Source organism: Falco punctatus (genome assembly GCF_963210335.1).
Source record: "Falco punctatus genome assembly, chromosome: 15".
Taxonomy (NCBI): domain Eukaryota; kingdom Metazoa; phylum Chordata; class Aves; order Falconiformes; family Falconidae; genus Falco; species Falco punctatus.
In genome coordinates this window covers 11,260,920-11,285,351 of record NC_137595.1, presented here as the reverse complement: position 1 = coordinate 11,285,351, position 24,432 = coordinate 11,260,920, and the positions used below count along the sequence as shown (strand labels likewise).

The following is a 24,432-nucleotide window of genomic DNA, read 5'->3' as shown; positions in this document are numbered from 1 at the left end:
GAGACAACACACCAGATAAAAAAGGCTTAAAATCCACTTTAATAATGCATTCCTGTAACATTCCTCAGACAAACACAAACTTGTTAGTGGGACAATTACAGCTTGTGTTCAAACAGTTTACACTAAATGAAAAATCTTGTAGTACTTCTACACAAAAGACAGGCAAGGTTAAGATTATACAAACATTTTTTTTCAGTTAAATCTTCAGCATGAGATACAGTATTTTTGTCCAATAGATTGTACTTTACTACCAGTAAAAATAAACAGCGATACAACACATTATCAAAAAATCCATCCAAACAAGAGCTTCCCAGCCGTTCAGGCTGCACATGACAATCAACTACTTTAAAGAAACAGATGGTCCAGATAAAAAGAATAACTACAAGTTAGGAGGGGGAAAAAAAAAAAAAAAAAGAAAGAAATAAACAAACAGAAAACCTCCCCCAGTTCACTACATGATGGATCATTTGGAGCTATATAAATTTACAGAATCATGGGAGCTCCAAAGTGCCCAGATGCTGCCCTAGTTCTCCAGAGACTCCCCTGTGCTCTTAAGCAAGGTACACTACACTAAAAAATGCCAAGACATACCGCAATTTTATCTAGTTTAGTCTCAGGATTCCAGCTGCAAACAGGAAACCTGGAATGGTCAAGGCATTAGGGTCCTTGCCATATTTTATCATTACTGAACAACCATGGCAGCCTCCCAGAATCCATTTCACATTGAAATTATAGGAATGCACCACATGAAATTTTCTAAAACCTTTACCAGTCAGACTGCACTCCCCTTGTCTTAAGAGTGGCTTTACCAAAACAGGCCCTAATTAACTATTTTTAATATATCCCCCACCCCCCAAATATGGCCTGCTAAGATTCCTTTTCTCTTTGGGGTGTGTGCAGGGGGTAGCTTAATCCTGTTAGTATCTGCGACGCTTATTAGGGCCAAAATCACCACCTGGATTTCCTCTGTTGAAGGCAGGTGGGTTCCCTCCCATCGCTCCAAGGCCTTCCATCGCGCCACCCTGGCCAAAGCGATCTGCAGGCGGCGGCGGAGTCTTGTAACGAGGACAAGTGCAGGAGAGGCAGGAAGAAAAACAAGGAACAAAGAAGGGCAGTTAAAAGCCATTTGAGTTGATTCAAATTCTACTGGGTTTCCACAATTCCATCTGACCTTGCTACAAACTTTCACCCCACCAAAAATATCCCCACAGCCCCAAAAGTAGACTGACAGGACCACTGCAGGACCAGGTCTTTTCCCATGTAACTTTTAGTCAAGTGCACTAGAATACAATTTGCACCATCTCACTGACTAGTGCCCTGCTGTAGGCATGTGAAAAATGCAGTCTGGGAAAGAACTTCACATTTCCACCATATTCCTTCACCCAAACTGAATGCAAACGAGGAGCAGTACACCGATACTACAGCCCTATCACAATCCAGGTGTACACAATACTCCAATTCCAAAATAAACCTACAATACTGGTTGTGTGCCCTGATCATATCCTCTTATTTCCATTCTTTGGCTCTCCTTCTTCCAGCTGGTTAGTGCTACTGCACAGTCTCTTCTTTCCAGCAGGGAGAAGACTATCAAAGGATAATTTGGGTTGGAAGGTAGCTCAGGAGGTCTCTAGTCCAACCTCCCGCTCAAAGCAGAGCTGGCTATGAAGTCAGACTAGGTTAGTCACAGCTTGACGCAGTCAGGTCTTGTAAACGTCCAAGGATAAAGACTGCACAACCTCCCTGGACAATGTGTGCCACTACATGTCCTCATGGTGAACATGGCACTTGCTTTAGGGAAGGTACTGGAGGCAACAACCACTGCCGCCTCCATCCCCCTGGACTGGGGCCAAGTGCCTACACAGAGCAGAACTGCTTTACACCAGTCTCCTGAGTTGCATTTATTCTTTGTCCACAGGTTTACAGCAGTGATACATATACAATGTAACGTGATACATATATGCACATCATAATTGGTATTAGTACTGTACCATGACTCCATGGTATTGCCTGCCTGGTTCTACAGAACACAGACCCTAACTTCAGTAAAATTATCAATTGGTAGGTCCCAGGGACTCTCAACGCTCACTTTGCTGGCAGTGGAGGGGAGGCACTATCAGTAACAGCACTCTTTCCACCTTTCTCTCTTTCCTACAGATAAAAAATTCTGAGCAATCATGAAATTTTCCAGCACAACATATCATAGGGAAGGACAGTGCAATCACTGCAAGCAGCTGGAGCAGACATGCAAACTGCTCCCTACATGAATAAAAATCTGGAATGCACGGACCCAGTAACAACTAAAACCAAGCACATGGTCACAAAAAGTTTCCAAAATGTCTATATACATATTTTTCTCCATTAGAGAAACAGCTTATTGATTTTTGGTCTAAATGGTATTATTTCATCATGTTGATCTGAACCCACCTGCCCTTTCCATTCTTATCTTCATCTTACCTCAACCACTCCACTGTCCCTACCACTTAGGCACAAAAGCTTATAGCCAAATAAAACTGTTCTTTATGACAAAAAAAATTTCTATGATCAAGAAATCTAAGTAGGGAGGTTTGCAGGAAAATTGCTTATGAGATCAATTGATATAAACTGCCAAAAGAAGATGAACTTTGAGGACAAATTCGACTATGACTGCTGCTGTTTCTGCTGCTGACTGGAGTGCTGACACTGTGAGAAGATCGATTCTCTGTGTGACAGAGGAATAACAGATGCCACAGAAGCCATGGCCTATTGTAAAGAAAAGCGCAAATAAATAAGCATAACCTCCACTGATTCTTTGCTCTTCACCTCCTAAGCAAGTTAGCCAAATTTAACCATATAGTATTGCTAAGATATTTCTAACAAACATTTTAGCACTCATTACCTTGAAAGTAAGTAGTTATTAGATTCGGCTCAATCTCCTGAAAGTTACCAACTGGTATCAAGGCAAGATTAACTTCTAAAGATTTCAGCAGGAGTTAAGAAACAGGTCTAGGTAGACAATCAAGCTTCAACTTTAGCAGCATAGTGCTTAACAATGGAAACAACAAATCTGCATTTGAAAGGTGTGCACAACAAAAGGAGATACATTACCATTCCCATGGCTCCATCAGGTATCATAGCTCCAGGACCAGTTGCAGGTGGTGCAGCAGCTGGGACATTGGTACCACCCATAGCTCCTCTATTGTTCATGCCAATGGTACCTGGAGAAGAAAATTCAAGAACAGTCCTGGCAGGGACAGTGACTGGGGTCTCCTCATCTCCCCAGAGCCACCCAACACCATGTAAGCTCCCCACAGTGTTTTCCATTCAGGGACAGAGTCCTAATCTATTAACTAGCTTTGCACTATTAGGTCAAGATAAACTGATCTTGCATTCCAGTATCACCTGAAACTCCAGCAGGCTCTAACACTCACCACCTGCCTTAACCACTAAGCCCCCATTGCCTCTTCACTTGCTCTTGTACATGTGGCCTGAAACTCTCAATCATGTAGTCAAGATAGGGAAATACAGAAATCAAGATAATTTCCTGGGCTCGAGGTCTAACACTCACTCTCACACCAGTCTCCGTTATCAGTACAAACTTCTGAAGCACACTGTGTGTCTGATAGAAACTTCAACCAAGTCTTTTGCTCGCTGAACAGAGTCTCACAAAGTACAATACTGCCTCATACCCAAATTCTGCTGTTTCCTGTCAGATGAACACCTCCTGTCACTGAACTTGGAGAAGATTACTACAACTGAGTTTCTAAGTAAGAAACCAATAAAATAAGACTACTCAACAAATGTAACAGATTTTGTAAAGGAGGAAAGGAACATGCATAGGAACAAAGATGGCCACAGAATACTCTTACCTCCCATACCCATCTGTCCCATTCGCATCTCTGGTGGCTCTCTCTGGTGAAGGAAAAAAAAAAGAGAAAAAAGAAAAAAAGAGGAAGAAAAAAAAAAAACGAGACTCATTTCAAATGATAAAAATTCAGGCTTTTAAAAAATGTAATTATACAAATTCAGTGAGTTCTGGGGTTTTACTACTGAAAACTATATAGAGAAGTCATTCCCAGGGTAAACTTCAAAAGATTATCTGAGCTACCTTCACACAGTAACTGCTGAACAAACAGATCTTATACAAAATATTTCCTTCTGTAATATTGTTTTTCACAATTACAGTAACGCATCCAGCAGCAAAGCTGCACATGCAGATTTTACCAAACAGCAGCATAAAGAGATACATGGCATCTGGAGGGAAGGATCTCCTGAGTGGCAGCAGTACATTAAATACAATTAGTTTTGTTACTTCCTCAGCATAGCTAAGAAGCTTTTCCTGTTGAGAGGAATGCAAGCTTACACGAAAAGAGGCAGCGCTGGGTCACTCGCATTATAATACCACTTTGTGAGATCAACGTTTCTCTTATTAACTGAGCACAGGGGACACACCACATCTCCTGCACTGCAAAGCCAGGAGCACCCCCTCAATTCTGTGAGCATACTACTTTTTCCACAGTGGGAACCGAGTAACAGTTTCACTTCACCTGTAGTCTCATTGGCACTATTTATGATATGAAGGCACTATTGTTCAGAGAAACTAGGAGTTCTGCTACACTGGGTAATATCTGCACATTTAGGTCAGTCACACTGCCCTTTTGGTTTGACACATTTAGCCATTTTGCTTAGGGACCAATTTTTCGCTAGGATACATAAACACCTGCCACTCAGTTGTACTGATGCCATTATACCACCTCGATAGCACTGCAGCTGCCTCCACAACAGAAAGTTGCTGGGACTGGAAGTTAATTGTAAGACTTCTTTATAGAGCTAGAGGTACTAATATTAAAAGGCAGGTTACCACACATTTTGCATTACTAGAAAACACTTGACCAACTGACTTTTAAGTACAAGCAATTACCATGCCTGCAGCAGCGCCTCAAGTTGGGATTATTTCATCTAAGCATGACTAAGACAGACTGCAGGCTAGAGATATAGCTAGGTGTATGACCATAATGGGATTCTGAAGCAGTACTTCAAGACAGTCCATCTTTGTCACTGTTAGAATAAAATTAGTTAGCATATATTCTTCTGAACAGCAAGGCAGCTAGTGAGGGTCCTGCATGAACAACAGTGGGATGGTTACTGGGGTATGTATATTTTCCAGGCTAAACTGTATAAAGATTGGAGGGAGTCAGTAATTTAGGACAGAATGTATCCAAGATATAGAGTCCCTCAACCAACAAGTTGAGCATTCACAGAAAACCGCATGCTGTGGAAGGGCAAAAATCGAACATCAGTGTCCAGATGCAATGGGAACGTAGAAGCACTCATACCGCATCAGCAAAATTCCCTTTAAAGCCTTCCTGCTGGCGTCTCATCATCTCTTCTTGCTGCCTTCTCATCTCCTCCTCACGGCGCCTGCGTTCTTCCTCCTGCCTGCAAAAATCATCCAAGAATGCTCAGCACAACATACACCAACCATCTGCATCCCAGCGTTGCAGTGCTGCCTAATGGGTCTTGTTTGGAAATCTACAATTTTAAGAACTGAGGCTGTAAAATATTAGGTACTTTATGATGAAAACAGAAACACATATGCACAGAAAGTAATTTCCAACACTTTCAATTTCAAGCAGTTCATTATAAAACCCAACACGAGCAAAACCATGTGTCTCATGAGGGGTGGGTTGAAGAACTGGGGGTGTTTAGCCTGTTGAAAAGGAGGCTCAGGGGAGACGTTACCATGTTCTACAACTACCTGAAAGGAGGTTGTAGCAGGGTGGGTGTCAGTCTTCTCCCAGGTAGCAAGTAATAGGACAAGAGGAAATGGCCTCAAGTTGTGCCAGGGGAGGTTTAGATTGTATATCACGAAAAATTTCTTCAGGAAAGGGTTATCAGGGATTAGAACAGGCTGCCTGGGGAAGTGGCTGAATCAGCATCCCTGGAGGTATTTAGAAGTGTAGATGTGGCACTTCGGGACATGGTTTAGTGGTCGAGCTTCTTAAAATGACCCTGAAACAAGGAAAAGCCAGAATGGACAGAGAAATCTCTGAGACTAAGTTACCCCTCAAACGAAAGGATAGATACTAGAATGGGGTTTCTCAACCTGCAGCACTGAAACCACTGAATTACCGCACAGATTCTGATTCTTCTATCTGCCTCAGTCAAGGAGCTAAACTAAGACACAGAACTGTAGGAAACTAAATACTAATCAGTGGAAGAAACTCCTAACTCTTCCATTTTAAACCAACTGTACACTCTTCCTATGAACAAAAAGGCCCGAAATAACAGCCGTACTTTAGGTAGTAATTAAATGTCACACTGAACAATTAGGTGCACTGAAGCAGCATTTAATTTCATATTATGGATTCACAGCATTTCATAACCTGCCCCCTTACCTGAGTTCCAACTGTTTACGTTTTTGTACTTCTTGGTTATGCAATTCCTCCATTCTCCTCAGCTCCTCCTGGCGTCTCATTAAATCTGTAAAAGACAACAGTAAAAAACCCAAACTCATCTCCCATGTCCCCTCTTAATTCCTGAACTAGAACCATAACACACAAGAGAACAAGGTAACAGAGCTTCCACCAATACAGTAACATCTCCCCATTCACTTGGCGTTACCATGCTTGGTTACAAGTCAAGCAGCTACACCACGGCTCACCTTCAGTGGGCTCTAGCCCATCTAGTGAGCTACCCATCCCTTGATGCTGCAGGGCCGTGTTTTGATACTGTATTTATCTTTGACTGGTACCTTGCCGCATGAGCATAACTTGGTGCTCATGGCGGGCTGCTTCCATTTCCATTTCCAGCTTCTCTCGAGCTTCCTTGATGTTGCGGTCTACTTGTTCTTGCTGCTGTTTCTCCATTTCTATTAGAGCCTTCCAACGCATGGCATACTCATACTCAAAACTGCCAGGCTGTGCAAATCGAGGAGGCTGCTCACGTTCCCTGTCAAACAAGGAGGAACTAGTGAATCCTTCAATAGAGCAAGGAGGAACCAAGAAAAACACATTTGTGTGTTAAATGTACCAGTAGACCCTTTTAACAGTTAGAAATGCATTTAGTGCAAGAAATAAAGAATCACTTTGTCTTCTACTTTCTCACAAATAGCTACGCTTGGGATACCAGTTTGTCTGCTCCTCAGGAGCCATTTAAAGGAGAAACTTAGGCAGAATCATCCTGCAGGATTAATTATACATGGAAACAGTGTTCCACCTTCCTCCACAACAAGCAATGACACTGCTTTCGTAAGACATCAAAAGATTCTGGGTAAACACATTCAGAAATACTCTTGAAAAGAAACAGCCTTTGCTCCTGCTGCACATCTCATAGACAGACCCACTCCAGAAACAAACACTGCCCAAACATGCATGTGTATTTTACTGATCTCTGCAGCCCATGCACCTGGAGCACATGACTATTCCTAATGCAGCCTCCCAGTTCCTGAAGCTCTCATCTTCCTTGAAAAATTCATGAGCACACATGGTTTACTAATTCCCACTGCTGGGATCACATGATACCTTTCTTACACTGGGAAGCCTTCAAAGACCATGGCCTTACACCTGGATAACTCTACAATCTTTTAATGCTATTCAGATCACTATTTAAATATTCACTGTGGGTTCAAATCTATTTTCCTCTACAGACTTTCCATAACACTTAGAACAAGAAACTTAAGTCTTTGCTTCAGCTTCTCATGTGAGTAAGGGATCTCATGTTATCTCAAACTGACATGATTTTTTATTCCAACAACTGAAACAGACTTATGAAAAATATGTGGAGGCTGCCAGTCTTAGCCAGCAGTATGGATCCAAACCTACTGCTTTCTTTCAACTAATCATGGCAAGGAACAGTGTATGCAATTCTCCTTCCACAGTCAGGTCACGTTTACAAAAAAAGGAGGCCCTTTAGGAGCACTGATGAGCCACCGTCCTAAGACTGAGGCACCAGTTAATGTCCTAGTCCACAGGTAGTCTCATCTCCTCACATACTTGTGATATTGCTGGTTTTTGATGACTAGTTTCTCTGGTAGTCCTTCTTCATCATCATACTGATCCATGGGCTCCACAGTGACAGGCCGAGGGAATCTGTAAAGAAAAGATGAGGTGCTTTCAACAAAATTCAAGAATGAGCTTGTGTGCAGGACAGCATGTGTACTGTGTCTGAGGTTATAAAATACTGCTTTTAGCACTGCTCAAAGAAATATAAAAGCACTTGGGGATCTCAACCAAGTGAGACCAGAAATCACTTTAAACACCTTTTTTTTCTTTCTTTCTAGAACAGAAGCTGAACTGTTAATCAAAATCCTTTTTGAATCCAACCCAAAATTGTATGAAGAACCATACTTCCAGTTATTGGTTAAAAAAAACCAGCTTAAGCAGAACCTAACATTCTCCAGTAGGATTTAGTTGGCATGAAGTCTCGTAGTCCCCAGAGTTCTGGCTTTCTCCCTTTCCTCCACTGCTACATGGCCAACCATGGGCTGCAAAGTCCTTGTGTCCCTTTTTATAACTGTCTAAAGCAAAGAGTAACTATACTGCTCCTCGCTGGAGGTTGCTGGCTGTACCATTCAGTCATAGTCTTCTGGGGAGACCACCACATGCCATTACTGCTCAGCAGCAGTGCTCTTAAGTGCCTGCTGGACCCTGTCTGAACTTCCTCCCCCCAAGAAATCCACTGGTGCACTCTGCAACACAGACACTGCACACATGTGCTTCTGTCCTCCTGGTTTCTGTATGCAGAAGAAAGTATTTAACAAAGGTGTCCCCAATGTCTGAATTAGCTCCCCTTCACAGCACTGACACTGCTCATCCTCGGCACAAAGCAGCACCACAGCCTCTTGTTAGCTCCTCAACCTCACTTGCCAGAGCTGGGGAAACAGAAAAGAAATGATCATGCTATGCCAAGCGGTGGCCAGACTCCGGCAGGAAGGCAGGATACGAGAGGATAAAATCCCTCTCCTCAGCTGAAGATCCACAATCTAGCTTTTCACTTCAGTGTGACATACTCCATTATTAATGTTTTCCAGTGTGTACCAATTCCAATCAGTTCATCTAGCTGCTACTGTCATGAACTAGGACAAACCAGGACAAGTTTAATCAAGGCCAAGCCATAACTAGAAATAAGCAAACATACTGGTTTGCTGTCCTAGATATCAGAATCTAATACACTGATAGCTACAAAAAGATTGATCCTTACCCTCAAGTGCTCTCATTTACACACTGGTAGTGACTTAGTTTGCATGGTTTTTTTTCATGGTTCCTTCAGGATAGAGACTTCTGAATCAGCAAAAGCTCCTTAACAGCAATCCCCCCACAGAGCGCTATGTGCTATGCTGGTTATCCCCATATAGTCTCAGGGAGAGAAACAGGTATAAAAAACCCCAACAACCCAAAACCACCTGCTTTTTGAAACTCAACATGCTTGTGTATGGCTGTGCCATACCAAGAAAAAGGAAAGAAGCAAGAAGCACAAAGCTTATAAAGTTACTTTTCAGGAAGTATTCTATTCCCAGATTGTAGGTGCATATATATAAAATATAAATTACTTCCAAAAGATCAGAAATTACTCCCTCTTAATACTTAAGAGCAACAGTCTGTGCTCTGTGGAACACATCTAGAATTAGTCATTTACTTGAGCAAGTTCACATAATTAACGCAAGAGCATGCTTTGTTGCCTTATGATATTCAAGCACAAGGAAAACAGTTCATTATGGTGAAAACTCCAAACAATCCGATCTATCTGACCAGCTCCTCCAACAGATCCCATGCCCACAGTGGTGGATCAGCATTCCACCACAGCTGTGCATGCTGCTGAGTGGAGTCCCATCCCAAAGAGCCATCTCTGAAGCAATCCACAGTGCACAATTAACACACTTTAGCTTCATTTCCAACAAATGATATGGATGGTCTCTGAAACAGCTCTGCTTCTTAAAGGCTGCTTTAATTGCCCTAAGAAGGCTTTACCAAGAAAGAGCTTATCGGGAAGTTTTACACACTTACCCCACTATCAGCTTCCCAGAAGAAAGTTTTCAGACCTGAGTTTCAGCACAGACTCACTCTTGTTGGAACAAAGCTAATTAAAGTTCTCCCCAAGCAAATCACCGACCACCTCCTACCCCATCTGTCCTGCTCTGATGTTAAGAAACATTGCTCACAAACCAATGCCACCCATCAACCTGCAACACATGCCAGTATAGCACTTCTCACCCTCCACACTTACGTAGTTAGCAGGAAAGACCCATCACTACATCTATCCAGGGCTTTCCTAGCAGCAGGCTTCCCTGAGAACTCCACAATGCCTTTCCCAGAGGATCGTCCTCTGTCATCCACAATAACCACAGCCCTTTCCACCTGGCCAAACACTGAGAAGGCTTCCTCCAGGAGCTCATTGGACACAAACTGAGGCAGGTTTCTGACTGTCAGCGATGCACTGTGGCATGCAAAACGCACTCTTAGCTGCTTCCCACGTAGAGGCATGTTGTCTAGTTCCACCTTTGCAATCTCTGCCAGAGTGCGAGTTTCCTGAAGATAAAAAAAGTTATCATTAAAACCCTCAATGCAGTACACAAACAGCCAGTCACAACAGTCACAAGCCTATTTCTCCTGAACAAGTATCTCAGAGACAGGAACAAATAATCCTCCCATAGCATGGTAAAAAGTGTCCTAACAGACCATAACTATTCTGTTATGACTCTAGCTGAAGAGGCATGTATAGAGATTGGAGGGGAAAAATAGTAATAAAAATTCAAAATGCATCAGAACTGAGATTAATCCAACAGCCAGTACAAACCTAAGCAAACAATTAAATCACCATTATCTACAGACATAATTAAATATTAAGGCTACAAAGTAGGCCTTTTTTTCTTTAAATAAATACATTTTTTAAAATAATCAAGATTTAAGTATTAGCCAAGCCTGACAACTGTAAAAGGAAATGCTGGTTGTATGACAATCCACGAAAGATGATATCCTATGCCAGTTTCACACCTTTCCACTCACTAAAGTCACCACCAAGCAGCTACACTAGAGCAAAGCACCCCAGACTTTGGTGTGGGAACCTCATGCTCCAGTCACTCACCTTGGGGCTTTCAGAAAGGTAGCATATGAGCCAATAAAGTCTGAGAACCATTACTCTATGTTGGTAGCTAACTCCTTCCCAGTCACCATTCAACATGATCATAAAGAGATCCCCTACTTCAAAAGCAGTCATCATTCCAGTAGTACTGCATGACAACCTATGTTCATATAAATCCCATGTTCACACCCTTCCAGAAAATGCAAGTCCACCCTGCCTATAATAGCATCATGTTAATGGTTTCTTTCTGTTTTGTACCAGCTAACTTCAGAATAACTTTATCAGATATCTCGTAAATCCTGCCACAGGCTGCCTGAATTCACATTCCTTCTCATTAACAAGCTCTAGACAAACCACTTATAGAAGCTGATCCCATATTCCTTGTTACTGAAATCAACAGCGGGCTTAATTAGCAAGATATCTGAACACATACTACTGTCAATTAGCAATACTCCTCCAGTGTGAGTCATTGCCACAAAAACACCTCAAAGGTAGCAAGTCACTCACCAGCCTGATAAAGCCAAAGCCTTTGTCCTTGTGTATGAAGACTTCACCGGCCTTGCCATACTTCTCAAATAACTTTCTCATCTCTTCCTCTGTAATATCGGGGGGCAGATTCCCCACAAACAGGCGGCTTCTTTGGGTGAAGGTCTTTTCACCAGGTTTCCGGAAATTCTTCAGGTCAATAGTCAGGCCTTCATCTGAGGGGAATAAGGTACACAGCTGCTCTACAGTTGGGGGGATAAATTCTATTAGGTTTCATCACAGTGAACAGAGAGACATAGGACAACATTGGTAACACCACCCATTCGCTTTGGTCTCAAACCTCTCCAGCCATTTCTACAGCAACAAGGGGATTTTATTTCAGAATGGGGCCCGTGTTCTTTTTAATGAAAACACACGCTTTGACCTCAGTGCTCATTAACGCAAGCGAAAGATAGTCTAGAAATAGAGACTAGAAGTACACTGCAGCTTGAAACAGCGTGAGAGATTTCACCCAACTTTTGGAGATCTGGTCAAGATGACTGACCTGCAACAAAGTCAACTGTAGTCACGATACCGGATTTTGTTAATACAGTCTGAGTAAATATAGAATAGCCACAGTTTGGCGAGCAACCAGATTTTTACTAAAAAACCTGAGCCATCCCAAATATCTAGAAAAATATGCAAACAAGAGAAAATTTTCCTCAAACAGGTAACATTCTACAACAGGGGTCCTCAAACTACGGCCCGCATGTCGGATATGGCCCCCAGGGTCCTCAATCTGGCCCCTGGTATTTACAGATACACCCACACACCCCCCCGCCGGGGGTTGGGGCCGGGGGGGGGGGGGGGAACCAAGCAGCCACAGATGACTGCCTGCCACTTCATCCACGCGCCGGCCCCCTGTTTAAAAAGTTTGAGGAACCCTGTTCTAGACTTGGGTTCTAGACTCTTGGGTTCCAAGCTGAAGAGAAGGCTGGAATGGTGGAAACAGTGGAAAAAAACCCACCCCAAAAACCAGCCATATAGGTGAGACCTCAGAGAAATCACAAAGTTAATCACAAAAATCTGTATCCAGTAAGTAATGTTATATAAATCACTAACAAACAAGAGAGCCGGCATGAACTTTTTCAAATTCTCACATGCATATAATCTTTAACCTTTAATTCTGTAAGAGTCCAGCGTAATCCTGGAAGTTTTACTATACACCAGACACAGGCGTGGCATTATTATCCCTTTACCTTCCCGTGTCCCATTTTCTTAAATGTATATGGTACTTCCCCGCACAGGACAGCCAGCCACAGTAAGCCATTCCTTTGCTTTGCAGAGGACACATCTCATGGCCATGCATATGAAATAAACTACAAACATGAGTGGCTTAATTCAGACTACAAAGCTTGTCACTAACCAGGAAAGCCTATTCAGGCAAAGACAACATGCAAGACATGCAAGGACAACTTTTTAAGAATAAGCACATGGCTAACACACACACACAAATAAGACTGACAGTGTATCTATAGAAGAGTAGTGAGAGTAAGTTATCCACTTCACACAGCCAGGGTGCTTAAGTGAACTGTTTTGTCTTGTGAACTTCTTCACACCGTTGTCAGAAGTATTTGGGGATCAATTGCAAGGCCTGTGAATACACTAGGAGGGACTTATACCACTATCAGTGTTCTGCCTTAGGTAGATCTACTCAAAGGCAGCTGAGATACAGTCACTCACTATAAGCTGATCGCTATGAGAATACCACAATACACTTGTTGTGTTGTATTGTTTCCAACCTGACTGGAAAGGGACTGGTCTGCCACCTTTGTCTATTATCTTCTATGAACCGAAAAGGAGCCTGTTTTACAGGGCCACCTAGTAAAAACATACAGTTTTTTTTTTGGTTTTTTTTACTAGCTCATTATCCCTGCACACGTGTGCATATAGTTAAACCTGCAACTTTGACAGAAAACCCAGAGGAATCACACAAAGTGCATGTGTGACTTCAATATGCTTTTGTTTGAACCAACAAAGTGTCCGAATTTGAAAAAAAAAAATTTCTAATATAACTAAAGTACTTCCCCACCCAAAAACGCTAATGGCAATGACCTGCTGCCATACTTCTAAACTATCAAGTTAGATCAGTTAAGGCCTCAGAAGCCATTAATGCATACTCTCTCAGCTCATAAGCCCCGACTGCATCCCAAGCAACAAGAGCTACAGTCCATGCTGATGAAGAACAAACACGGAAACACACCAGATTAGTGTAACAACCATCATCAATACCAAATGGTACTTGAACGCTAAAATATTAAGTAAAGCTGGGTATCTCCTAGTCCCTCCCATGTAAAAATATTAAGTGTTAACGGGTGACCGCAGATTGCTGTAACAACATTCTTACTACAATTGTATCTTTACAGATAGCAAATTTATTTCGCTAGTATTTAAGATAACCCGTGTTGAGAAGCCATCTGTTATCGTTGGGGGGGGGCGGGGGGAAAGGAAAGAGGCGACAGAATAAGCCACCTCGTATTTGCGAAGTTTACAGAAACACCGTTGAAGGCTCAGAGACTTCTAAACTCTTCAAGTGAGCTTTGCTTGAGAATGAGACAAAGGAGGAACCTCCACATCGCTGCCCAGTTTCGGGATCAGAAGAAACTTACAGACAAACCCCAGCCAAACTCACGGCAGCCACACGCATCTTTGCGTAGACCGAGCAAAAAGAAAACCCCGAGAACCAGCCCAGCTGCAATTCAAACCCCTGTCCCCAACAAGGGAGCAGCCCGACTGCTGCCGGCAAACAGCGAACGCAAGTCGCGGCTTCCTTAAGGCCCAGAACTGTTATCGGTTTAAGCCGAAAGAGCGGGTCCTGTGCGCTCGGCCCGGACCCACGGCACCCAGCAGCGAACCGGGACCCCAAGTTCCCCTCCGCAGCGAGCGCGGCCGCTCAACGCCTACCCAGAGCGGGGCCGGGCGGCCCCCCGCGGCGGGCCCGGGACTCACTCTGGCTGTTGGCCTGCTGCCCGTTGGTGGGGATGGACGGAGGCGGGTGCTGCTGGTGCTGGTGCTGTTTCCGCGGAGTGTGGTTCTGCTTCTCCATGTTGAAGCCCTTGTTGCCCTGCATCTTCCCCACCTGGAGACAGACACGCCCGGTCGGCCGCGGCCCGGGGCTCGACGCCAGCTCCCGCCCGCGACCCCAGATGGCTCCCGCCGCCCCCAGCCCCGCCTCACCGGGGGCCGCCCGCCCGCCAAAGCGGCCGCGTGCAGCGGCGGGGCGGGGCGGGCCGCGCAGGCCGCGGCAGGCCCCGGCAGGGCCCCGGCGTCGGCGGCCGGCCGGGAGCGCCCGGCCCGCGGCGGAGCGGAGCGGAGCCGCTCTCCTGCCCCCGCCGCGGCCTCACCTGGTGGCGGACGCCGGCGCCGAGGCGGATCGCGGCCTCCTCGCCCCACAGCAGCCCGAAGAGGAGCGCGCGCGCGGCCGGAACTCGCGCAACCTAACCCGGCGCCCGCCACCCGCGCTCCCATTGGCCTCCCAGACTACAACGCCGCACTGCCACTGGCCGTGCTTGCCGCCACTCACGAGCCCGGCCGCCATAGGGCGGGAGTAGCCGTCCCCACAGCCCTCCGTGCGGAGCCGATTGGCTGCACGGCGGAGCCTGCACGCCGCGCGCGCTGCCAATCATCGCCTCGGGCATGAGGCTTGGGTGAGCGGCGAACGAGGGACAAAGGAGCCCAGCGAGCCGCCGGCGCGCGCCGCGCAGCCGCACTGGGACGGAGGGGGCGCGCAGGCGCGGCGGGGGCCGCGCGCTTTAAAGGGACAGCGGTGGTGCTCGCCTGCCCCGCCCCCATCCGTCCGCGTGCCCAGGCTGGTGGCGGGAGCGGCGGCCGCTGCGCCTCTGCTCCGCCGGTCCCGCCACCGCCCGTAAGTACCAGAGCCCCGGCGGCGCCTCTGCAGAGCGCCGCGGGCCAGCGGCAGCTCCGTGCCCGCTCCCTTCCCAGGCCGGTCGCGGGCGCCGCCTCACCTCGCCCACCAGCCCCCGTCTCCGCCGGCCATCTCCGCTGGAGCGGCGCTGCCTCGCCGTGGGCAGCCGGGCCGGCCGTGGGGAAGGGCCCGCCGTGCCCTGTCCCGAGCGGCTGTGGGGCGCCGGGAACGGAAGCGCGGCCAGCCGCTGCCTCCTGCGGGCTGGGCCTCGCCACCTTTTAATAAAACCTCCCGCTTCCCTCCGTGTCCCGTCGCACGTAACCGGGACGGGTGCTGCGCGGCCGTGGCCAGCCCGCTGCCCGGGCGCCGCAATTGCTTCCCCCTCGCCCCGGGAGGCACTGGGGGGGGGTCACCCCGCGGCCCGGCCCGTGCTCAGCTCCTGCGCTTTTCTGGGGGTGGGCGCTGCTCCCTGGGGAGGAGCAGGAGAGCCCCCCCCCCCGCCCAGGGCAACGGGGCGGCCAAGGGGGAATGGGGTCCTTCGAGGATGGGGGGGGGGGTCGGAGCCCCTGGGGAGGTGCGAACCTGGCCGGGGGGAGCTGCGGGGGGGACATGGCTGAACCCGTGGGTGGGTGGGCGGGAGGGGGAGGGGAGCTCGGTGGGGGCTGTTGTGGGGGAGGGGAGCCGGGGTGTGTGTGTGTGGGGTGCAGCGGGTGGGGGAGGGCAGCCGGGGGGGGGAGGGGGGCGCATGGAGTGGGGCGGGGGCTGACCGGGGGAGGGGAGCTCGGGTGGGGGGGTGCCGGGGGCGGGGCGCGGGCGGCGGGCGCCGGCCGGGGCAGCTCCTCCTGGGGGCGGTGCCGTGTCCCGGGCCCCCGCGGAAGCCCCGCCCGGCCGCGCTGTCACTCACCGCCCCGGGGAGACGCTCCAGCTCCAGGGAGGCGGTGGCGGCGCCTGGACCCGGCCGGGCGGCTCCCCCCGCGCGCAGGTAGAGGCTTCGGCGGCGCGGCCGGTCTGGGCCCCCCGGGGCGGCACCAGGGCCCGGGCCGCGGGAGTCGGCAGCGAGAGGGTTAAGGTGTGTGTGGTGGGGGGGCAGTGGGGTGGCAAGCCCACTCCGCGCGATCCGCTCCGCACTTTGCGGGTGGTCGCGCGGGCATCGGCGAGGACTGGGTTGCCCCGTTCCGGCCCGCGCCCCCCCCGCCGACCACCCCCGGCACCGCGCCGTGCCCCGCTGGGGTGCGGCCGCTGCCCGCGCTCGGCTCCGCGCTGTCTCTTCGCGCGCTCCTGCTCCGCTGCTTTGATCCGTTCCGGGTTTTCCGGCCTCCCGGCGAAGTCCGGGCTGCTGCGCCGATCCCGGGTTCGGGAATCCGTTCCACGTTTCCGAGGCCGCCGCCTGCAAGCGAGTCTCGCGAGCCTGGGCCCCGCCGCGGCCAATGGGAAAGCGTCCCTCGCTCTGCACAGCCAATGGAGCGCTGCCCCCGCCCTCCTTCGGGCTGCAGCGCGCTGAGGGCTCCGAGCGGCGCTTCCATTTAAAGGGGCCGCGACCCGAATCCGGGCTTTGGGTAGAGAGGGCGGCGCAGCGTCGGGGAGCCAGGTACGAGCGGTGCCGGCCGCGGGCGCCTCCCTACGGCTGCACGGGAGGCACAGGTGGGGCGGCGGCGCGGCGTGGGCGCCCGTGGGGGCCGTCCGTGGGGCGCCCGCCCGTGGGGCGCCGGTGCTTGGCCCCACGGGTGGGGGTGGGGCAGGCGCGTGTGGCGCGGGTCCCGGGGGGGCGGGGCGGGTGGGACCCCCCCACACACACAGGGTGGGGGGCGGGGCGCGGCGCGCGCCTGGCGGGAGGGGGCGGGGCCTACCGCTCCGCGAGGGGGTGGGGCCGGCGCTGCTCGCTCCCCCCCCAGTGGCGACCGCTTGGGGGCGCCCTGCGGCGTGGGGCGGGTCCCGAGGACCCCACCCCGATGCGGCACCGGCCCCGTGTCCGCTGGGGAGGGGAGGGGGTGTGGGAAGCAGGCCCCGCCCCTCGGCTGGGGCGGGGCGTGGGGGGTGGGACCCCGTGGCGACCCTCACACCTGCTGGGGCGAGCAAGGCCACGGGGGCCTGGGGCCCCCGCGGCCTGACACCTGTCCCCCACGCAGCCCCTGCCCTGATGCCGGTTAACACGGGGGGGTGGCGGCGGCTGGCCCCCACCCTGGTGCTGGGGGTCGGCTGTGCCCTCTGCCACATCGGTGCCTGCCCAGGGGGTCGCGGTGCACTGACCTCCCCGGTGTGCCCACCCCAGGGGACCCGTCCCCGCCGTGGGGAGCTGCAGCAAATGGCCCCCAGCCACCCTGGGGCTCGCCCTGCCCCGCCACCCACTGGGCTTGCCTCTCCCCGCGGGCAGCGGCTCTGGGCGACGCAGCCTTTATGCTGCTGTCACTACGCGGAGCAGCGTCTGTGGCGCTCGCAGAACACCGCAGCTGCCAGTCCGTGACCCGGCCGCCCACTCTGTCCACCTGCCCCCGCCGTGTGTGGGGTGAGCCTGGAGTGGGGCACGGTCCGGGGGTCGGTCCCCCTGTGGGCTGGCGCCTGTGCTGGAGCCCTGGGTGCCATGTGCTGCTCTCGAGGCCCAGGCCCTGCCAGGGATGGGTGCAGCCCCGCGGGACCGAGCTGCCTTGTGCCGCTGGAAGAGGCAAAGCCCCCGTGTGCGGGAGCCTGGCTGGGCTGGGCCGCGCGTCAGCAGCATGGCCATGGCCACCGAGGTGCGCTGGGCAGCATCGGCGCCTCCCGTGTGGTTTGCAGAGGCAGGACTGGCCCCAGACGGCAGGGTGAGCACTGGTGAGGCTGGGAGCTGGTGGTGGCAGGGCGAGCACCCGCGAGGCTGGGAGCTGGCTGTGGCGTGTGCCCAGTGTGGGAGAGGGCCCTGGCGGTCGGACATGCCGGTGTGGGCAGAGGGCAGCACCAGACACGGTGTGTGTCAGGTGGTTGAGGGTAGGATGCTCAGCCGAGCACTGGGGAAATGGTTCTGGAGTCTCTTTCTGGTGATGACCAGAGCAGCTTCATTTGTGTTCTTCCCTTCTGTTGTGCTTCAGGTCTGGCCGTTGTTCCAGGCTGTAACTTCTTCCCCTCTCGCTGCTGCTTGCTGCGTTCCCCTTAATCTGCTTTTTCTTGCCTAACCCTGCCTATGCTGGAGTCAAACCTGGTGGCAAGAGCATAGCTGTCATTGCTGCCAGCCCAGCTTTACCAAAGGAATAGCCACAGCCTACAGAGCTGCTGCCTGCAATGGCCAACCTGCAGCCCGTGGCCCCAGCGTGCGTATTTGCACAATCCGGTTTCTCTCCACCTGCTTAAATGCCCCTTCCTGTGAGTGCCCTTGCTTGGAGGATGCCAGCCAGTCACACCGGATTCCTCCGCAGCTCCGACAGCCAGCCCAGGGGGCTGAGGCTGAGCCCACAGCCTGACTCCGGGGACGGAGCCCCTGTGTTATTTCTTTTACAGGTGTTTTATGGTCAGTGATGCTGGGATGCATGACCCTGAGGGACACAGGTGTGCTAGCAGAAGCCTCTAGTGCAGAAGGATCATGGTGAAAGCAATCCAAGGGAAGCATGGAATAGGCCACAGCTGTGACAATGAATTTCTTAGCTTAGCGAAGGCTATGCTAGCAGGATTTCGCTGGAATTATGTTTTAATCTTGGTAGAGTGTTTTAAATGTTAACTTCTTCCTTTGCTGGCAGCATGGGTCAGGAATGTGCAGTGCTTGTGACCATCTTCACCCGTCCTGCTGGCCGTGGGCTCCCCGTAAGCCCGCTCTGCTGGCTTGGCCCCCGGCAGGGTGAAGGGAAGGGAATCGGTCAGCAGGCTGGGGGAGAGCTTGGTCTGTGCAACACGGTGTTACATCCCAGTGCCGGAATGCCTGTTTGTGGGCCTGGCAGCAGGCACCTTGCAGAGGGATCTGGGACTGTCCCGAATGCTGAGGAGACAGCTCACCTTGCGCTTCCAGTGTTTTGGCTCTGTAAGGCCACTTAAAGAGCCACTTAAGATGTTTTGCCCTCAAAGATACATCCTCCCTGAGACACTGCCCTCTTGTCTTCTCATTCTTCCCGTTGTAGTAAGGTTTATTCAAAGAACCACAGACAGGTTTAGGTTGGAAAGGACCTCTGTGAGGTCTCTAGTCCAGCTGATCTGATGCTCACGGCAGAGCTGACTTGAGATCACGTTGTTCAGGGCTTTGTCCAGCTGAGTTTTGAGGACCTCCAGGGCTGAGGAGTCCATGGCCTGTTCCCAGGCTCTGGCACTCTCCTTTGGAGAGTCACCTGCTCTGCCAGGGGTTTCCTCCAGCTGGCTGTGGCTGCTTGTGGGAGGTGTCCAGGACTTTGCATTAGGTGGCCCGACACCCTCCTGCAGCATTTGGGCAACAGGTACCATCTCTTTATGATCACTTTCAGGTCTGCTGTCTATTTCTGTCTTTTAATCAGTGTCTTAATATCATCAGGGCAGTTTCAACAGCTGCTGCTCAAGCATGCTGTGTGCCTCCATGGTTTTTTTTTTTGCGCTTCAGACAGTACTCCCAAAGCTTTTTTACCCACCTGCTCCTTTCCCCTGTGTATAACATGATTTTGGCAGATGTCATGTGGCAAGTAGTGAGCCTTGGAAGAAATGTTGCTTATTCATGCTATAGACACAAGTGGCCGGAGAGTTTTTCTCTCTGACTTGATCTGTAAGTGGAGTTGGTTCTTGAAGCTGAGTTGCCGCTAAGACCTCTGCCTTAACATGTGTAAACAAAGCAAGTTGTGTTAGTGTACCTGGACTTGCTGCTCCTTTCTCTGTTGCAAAGCCTTGACGCTTTGTGCTTGGGGGGGGATCTTGGTCTTACAAAAAGATGTGAAGAGTATCCAAGTGGTTTCAGACTGCTGCCAGGATGGCGTTCCAGATGGATGAACATGCTCCTCTTGTCTTTTTTGGCTACTAGTACAGAGGTGTTAGTTTAGCAGCAAATAACACTGAGATCCAGGAATAATGTTGAGTACCTTTGAAGTGTTGCAGGGAGTCTACAGGTAAATGTAATTCTAGACAATTCTGCAAGATTTCTGAAATTTGTCTTTCTTGCACTTTCTTGAAACTGGGATGAAGTTTCTGGAATGCAAACTCAAAATCTAGTTTGGTCATTCCTGCCTTGGAGGAATTAACAGGAAACTCATGGTGCTGTTTTGCTCTGTGTTGGAGGGTTCGGGATTTCTGGATTCTGCGTGACTCTATACTAACTTTGAGGACCACACCCTAAGCTGGTGCTCCTGCTGTAGAAAAATCTAGTGGTCGTCTTGGTACCTCCTGGCTTTGGGAGTGCTGGAAAACCATTGCTTGAGGGTTGAGGCTGCTGCTGATGCTCTGGGGAGGCCCTTCTTTTCCCCATCTACCCATTCCTGTTGTGTAGACAGTTCCAGTCACACGTGAAGACTGGTCCGAAGGGGACATGGTGACAGCTACTGCTGTTTGCACTCTAATTGAGAGAACCAGTAATATGTTTGGAGATGAGAAGAGATAGCTGTTCGCTAAACCTGGCCTGCAAAGCACAAGCTCAAGAGCTTGACTGGTGACATCTGCAATAGCTATGCTGACACGGAGGGAGTCACTGAATGCTGTTGTAAAATCTCCAGGTCACCGAGGGTTTACACGTCCCTGGGTCAGTTGTTTAAGTAATCAGCTGTAGTGTTAATCTGGAAATAGCTGTTTCTGAGTTCATCCAACTTTGACTTCCAGCTTTTCGAGTCCTCATGTTCATTTGTCTGTGTCTCTGAAGAGTCCTCTGCTGTAGATCTTACGTTGTGGGGTTTTTTTTGTTTTTTTTTTTTTTTTCAAATGGGTCATGTCTTCCCATTTCCTTTCAATAAACAAAATAGGTTTGTCACTGAAAGGTGTTTTCTGAACCGTGTTTGATTCTTAATGCAGTGGGATTCTTGCATGACTGTGTCAAATATTTATTAATTTTTTTTTATTTGAAACATCTCAGCTCTTCCAGTATCTGTCATCAAGTGTACACAGTAGCCAAGAATGAGACGGTAATGGTCTAACGTGGTACAGTGTGCAAGCAGCACGGACCAGAATGTCACCGATGGGCCTTGTGCTCTTTGAAGACTGAGCCTGGGCTGCCAGGTGGGAACTCAGGCAACTGCCCCTCCGAAAACACTGGTGAATAATGAAATCATTTCTGCTCCTTTCTGGAGAATTTCGACTGGACTGAAGCCTGGTCCTCAGCAGTGTGCTTAGTTTACTGGTGAATCTTCATACATTCATTTGCTTTAAAATGAGTTAACCAATCTGTAATAAACATTTGCAGTGCTTGAATCTGGAAAGCTATCAGCTGCCCAGATAAACTGGGATTAGTCACAGCAATGAAGTTGGTTTTTGCCATATTTGTCACTCGGGGTATAATAGTGTTACTGAAGATCTGTTGACTGAAACCATGCTGGTAGGACATGATATTATTTTCTTAATGTTTTATTGATAGAACTGTGTATTGAACACTGTTATTTTTGTTGAGAAATACTAGGTTGGGTGTTACTGTTTATTCTAAAATTTGGCACAAAAAATAGGAACTTCTTCCAGAGCTTTGCTCAGGTCTTACAGAACTCACAGGTAGGAGTTAGCTGGAATGTTGATTTAAGTGTCTTAATTTTTGTAGGTTTTTATTGAATGTTTTTTCTATTTCAAATTATCTCTAATAGTGAAAACGATAAACCCTTCAGCCTTCAAAAGTCTTGGAAAATCTGACTCCATATCCACAAATAAAAGTCTAGGACAGGTACCCAAGCATTTGCTGTTACTCTGCTAGAGGAAAGGAGTAACTGTGTGGCATTTTCGTAGGCAATAGAGACTTCTGAGGTATTCAGTTCATCATGAGGGAGTAACAACAGTGTTTTTTCTTACTGTCTGATTTTAATTAAATATTTGATGGTGGCTCCTTATTTTTGTAGGTAGGCCATGTATTCCCCCGCTGGTAGTTAGCTGAGGACACTGACATGTGGAAGATCTGTGCAGATACAGCATCGCTGATGTCTTTAATAAGCTAAGTAACGTCCCAGGTAGTCACTTGGGGTACCTGAGTGTCCTGGTAGAGATATCTCACTCTGAGCTCCCAGGTCTGAGAGGAGACCCATGTGCCCTTTCTTTGGCAGAAAGGACAGGGCAGCTCTGGTGGTCACACATGTCGGATTTGGTGGTCAAAGTTGCATTCTGTGGTCAGTCCTATGCACTCGGGGAGGGCCCTCAGCCACCCCATCACTTCTTTGGAGACTCTTGCGTGCTACCTGAGAAGCACTCTGCTTCAGGCTTTTGTGCAGGGCACTTTGGTCCATGAACTTGATCTTCCCAGGAATATCTGTTACTGAATACTCTGGAGAGTGTGATGCCAAGTCCTAAGTAAGGAATTCCCAATTGTCCAATAGAAGAGTTGTATCTACTGTAATGTGCAGGATTTCAGCACACTGCCTCCTCTTTGTTTGGCCAAGTCTGTTCCAGTGTACTCTCCTTGCTGCCAGGTATGTGGCTGGGAAAGAGGATGATTTTAAGCAGACCAGAGCCTGGTGACAGAGCTGTGCATTAGACGGTCCTGGAATAAAAAAAAAGGTGATGACTTGTTGTGGATCATTTCAGCATCTGCCAGAAACAATAAGCTATTTTTCTTCTGTTGGAGAAAGTGAGAAGAGCCTTTACCACAGCAGCAAAGTGCAAATTCCGTTGGCATCTTAACTGACTGTGAAGCTCAGCAGAAAGCCCAGGTGAATCTGAATGCTTGGAGCAAACAGAAGAAGTAGCGTTTTTCACCCTGATGCAGCTGGGCAGCTCTAATTTTCTCAGGTAGAGTTTGACTTCAGAGCAACCCATAGAGCTGGAAAGCATCATTCTCTCCTGTTCTCAGGGCTGCTGTCTTCATCCTCATCATCTGGCAGTTGAAAGCAGACCTCATTGTCAGGGAAACAGAATTGCAGCGATGGACAGGGACATTTCTTGCTTTCTCAGTCAAACTGCTTGTCAGCATCACCTCCTTGGGTCCTGCCTCAACTCTTAACTCCATCAGCTTTTCCAGACTCTTATAAATACATCTTAAATCAGCACTCATCTGCTCCGTATCGCCTTGTCATGGAGGTCTGCTGCAGCAGGTTTAAAATAAACAGCAGGAAAATACTTTTTAAAAACTAGATGTTAGGCTGCAGAATGTATTGCCACCTGGAATTTTTGGAAGCCCAAAGTACAAATTGGTTCAAAGGGGGATTAGGCAGATACATAGAGGATTTGTCCACTACTGAGTCTTAACAGTGCCGGTCTCAGTGCAGCTCAAGCCAAGCAGTTCTTCAGCAGCTGATTGCCGCTCTGTCAGAGGATGTGCTGAAGAGGAACGTCCTATTAGTTATGTTTCTTATACTCTCTCCCCAGGTATCCATTCTTTGTGTGAATAGGCACAGGTTGTTCGAATATATGGTCTTTTTGTTCGATTGACTGCAGCAATCCTTAGCTTTGTAAGTTTTGGGTCATTTGCTAGAACGTGTGAGCTGTTCTGCCAGGGTGATTCGGAGAGAGCTGATTAAAGTGGGCAGGACCATGAACACGCAGGGCAAGCGCCATGCTTCCAACCGGAATGTACAAGTGAGTGGTCTGCAGAAAGATCTGTGTATCTGTCCCAACCGCATACTGATTGTTTGGAGCTGACTTAATCTCCAGAAGACTTGTTCTCTTTTAATACCATTTTGTTGGTCAATCTTGTCATCATTAAGTTTGTCAGAGTCTTGCCTTGCATCATAATGCTCTTGTGCCCAAAGCGTGAAAGCAACGTTAAGGTGCGTGCTATTGAAACTGGTTGCTTTTGGTCTATTTGTAAAGCCTGAGTAGCCGGGCAAGTTCATGGATGAATTGTTGCTTGCCTTATCCTCTGGGAGGGAATGCCCAAATGGATTTCTTATGCTCCAGAATTATTCCCATGGTCTATTTCTACCAAGCAGAGACTAGGCCACCTGAAAGTGGTAAAT

At 49.1% G+C, this 24,432-nt stretch overlaps 2 protein-coding genes across 11 annotated transcripts in view; one reads left to right on the top strand and one right to left on the bottom strand.

Annotated features, from left to right (window-relative positions):
- Positions 1–18: 18 nt before the first annotated feature.
- On the bottom strand, positions 19–15,080 carry NONO (non-POU domain containing octamer binding). Of its 4 annotated transcripts, none has more exons than XM_080365517.1 (11): positions 14,925–15,080; positions 14,485–14,659; positions 11,563–11,783; positions 10,201–10,502; positions 7,971–8,066; positions 6,731–6,927; positions 6,375–6,459; positions 5,313–5,415; positions 3,846–3,888; positions 3,085–3,194; positions 19–1,055 (listed from the first exon to the last, which is right to left on the bottom strand). In XM_080365517.1, exons 2-11 carry the CDS (start codon positions 14,648–14,650, stop codon positions 918–920), a joined length of 1,461 nt encoding a protein of 486 aa, XP_080221643.1. In that variant the 5' UTR covers positions 14,651–14,659; positions 14,925–15,080; the 3' UTR covers positions 19–917. The 4 variants fall into 4 exon arrangements, with proteins under 4 accessions (XP_080221643.1, XP_080221644.1, XP_080221645.1 ...); XM_080365518.1 differs by having other exon boundaries at positions 11,563–11,756; XM_080365519.1 differs by having other exon boundaries at positions 14,530–14,659.
- Positions 15,081–16,149: 1,069 nt separating this feature from the next.
- The window catches only part of ZMYM3 (zinc finger MYM-type containing 3), a 33,541-nt gene continuing 25,258 nt past the window's right edge, over positions 16,150–24,432 (top strand). The window contains exon 1 of one of the 7 annotated variants that reach the window (XM_080365930.1): positions 16,150–16,427. The gene's annotated coding sequence lies outside the window, so the exon portion shown is untranslated. The other 6 variants (XM_080365934.1, XM_080365933.1, XM_080365935.1 and 3 more) reach the window with 6 other exon arrangements.

What these genes read in the sequence shown, in the direction of transcription:
- NONO (XM_080365517.1), bottom strand. Translation starts at nt 14,650, where the DNA reads ATGCAGGGCAACAAGGGCTTCAACATGGAGAAGCAGAACCACACTCCG. An exon ending in AAAAACCAGCAATATCACAA is followed by an intron (nt 6,928 to 7,970) that starts GTATGTGAGGAG and finishes CTTGTTTGACAG; the next exon opens with GGAACGTGAGCAGCCTCCTC. An exon ending in CGTAAACAGTTGGAACTCAG is followed by an intron (nt 5,416 to 6,374) that starts GTAAGGGGGCAG and finishes TGATTTTTGCAG; the next exon opens with GCAGGAGGAAGAACGCAGGC.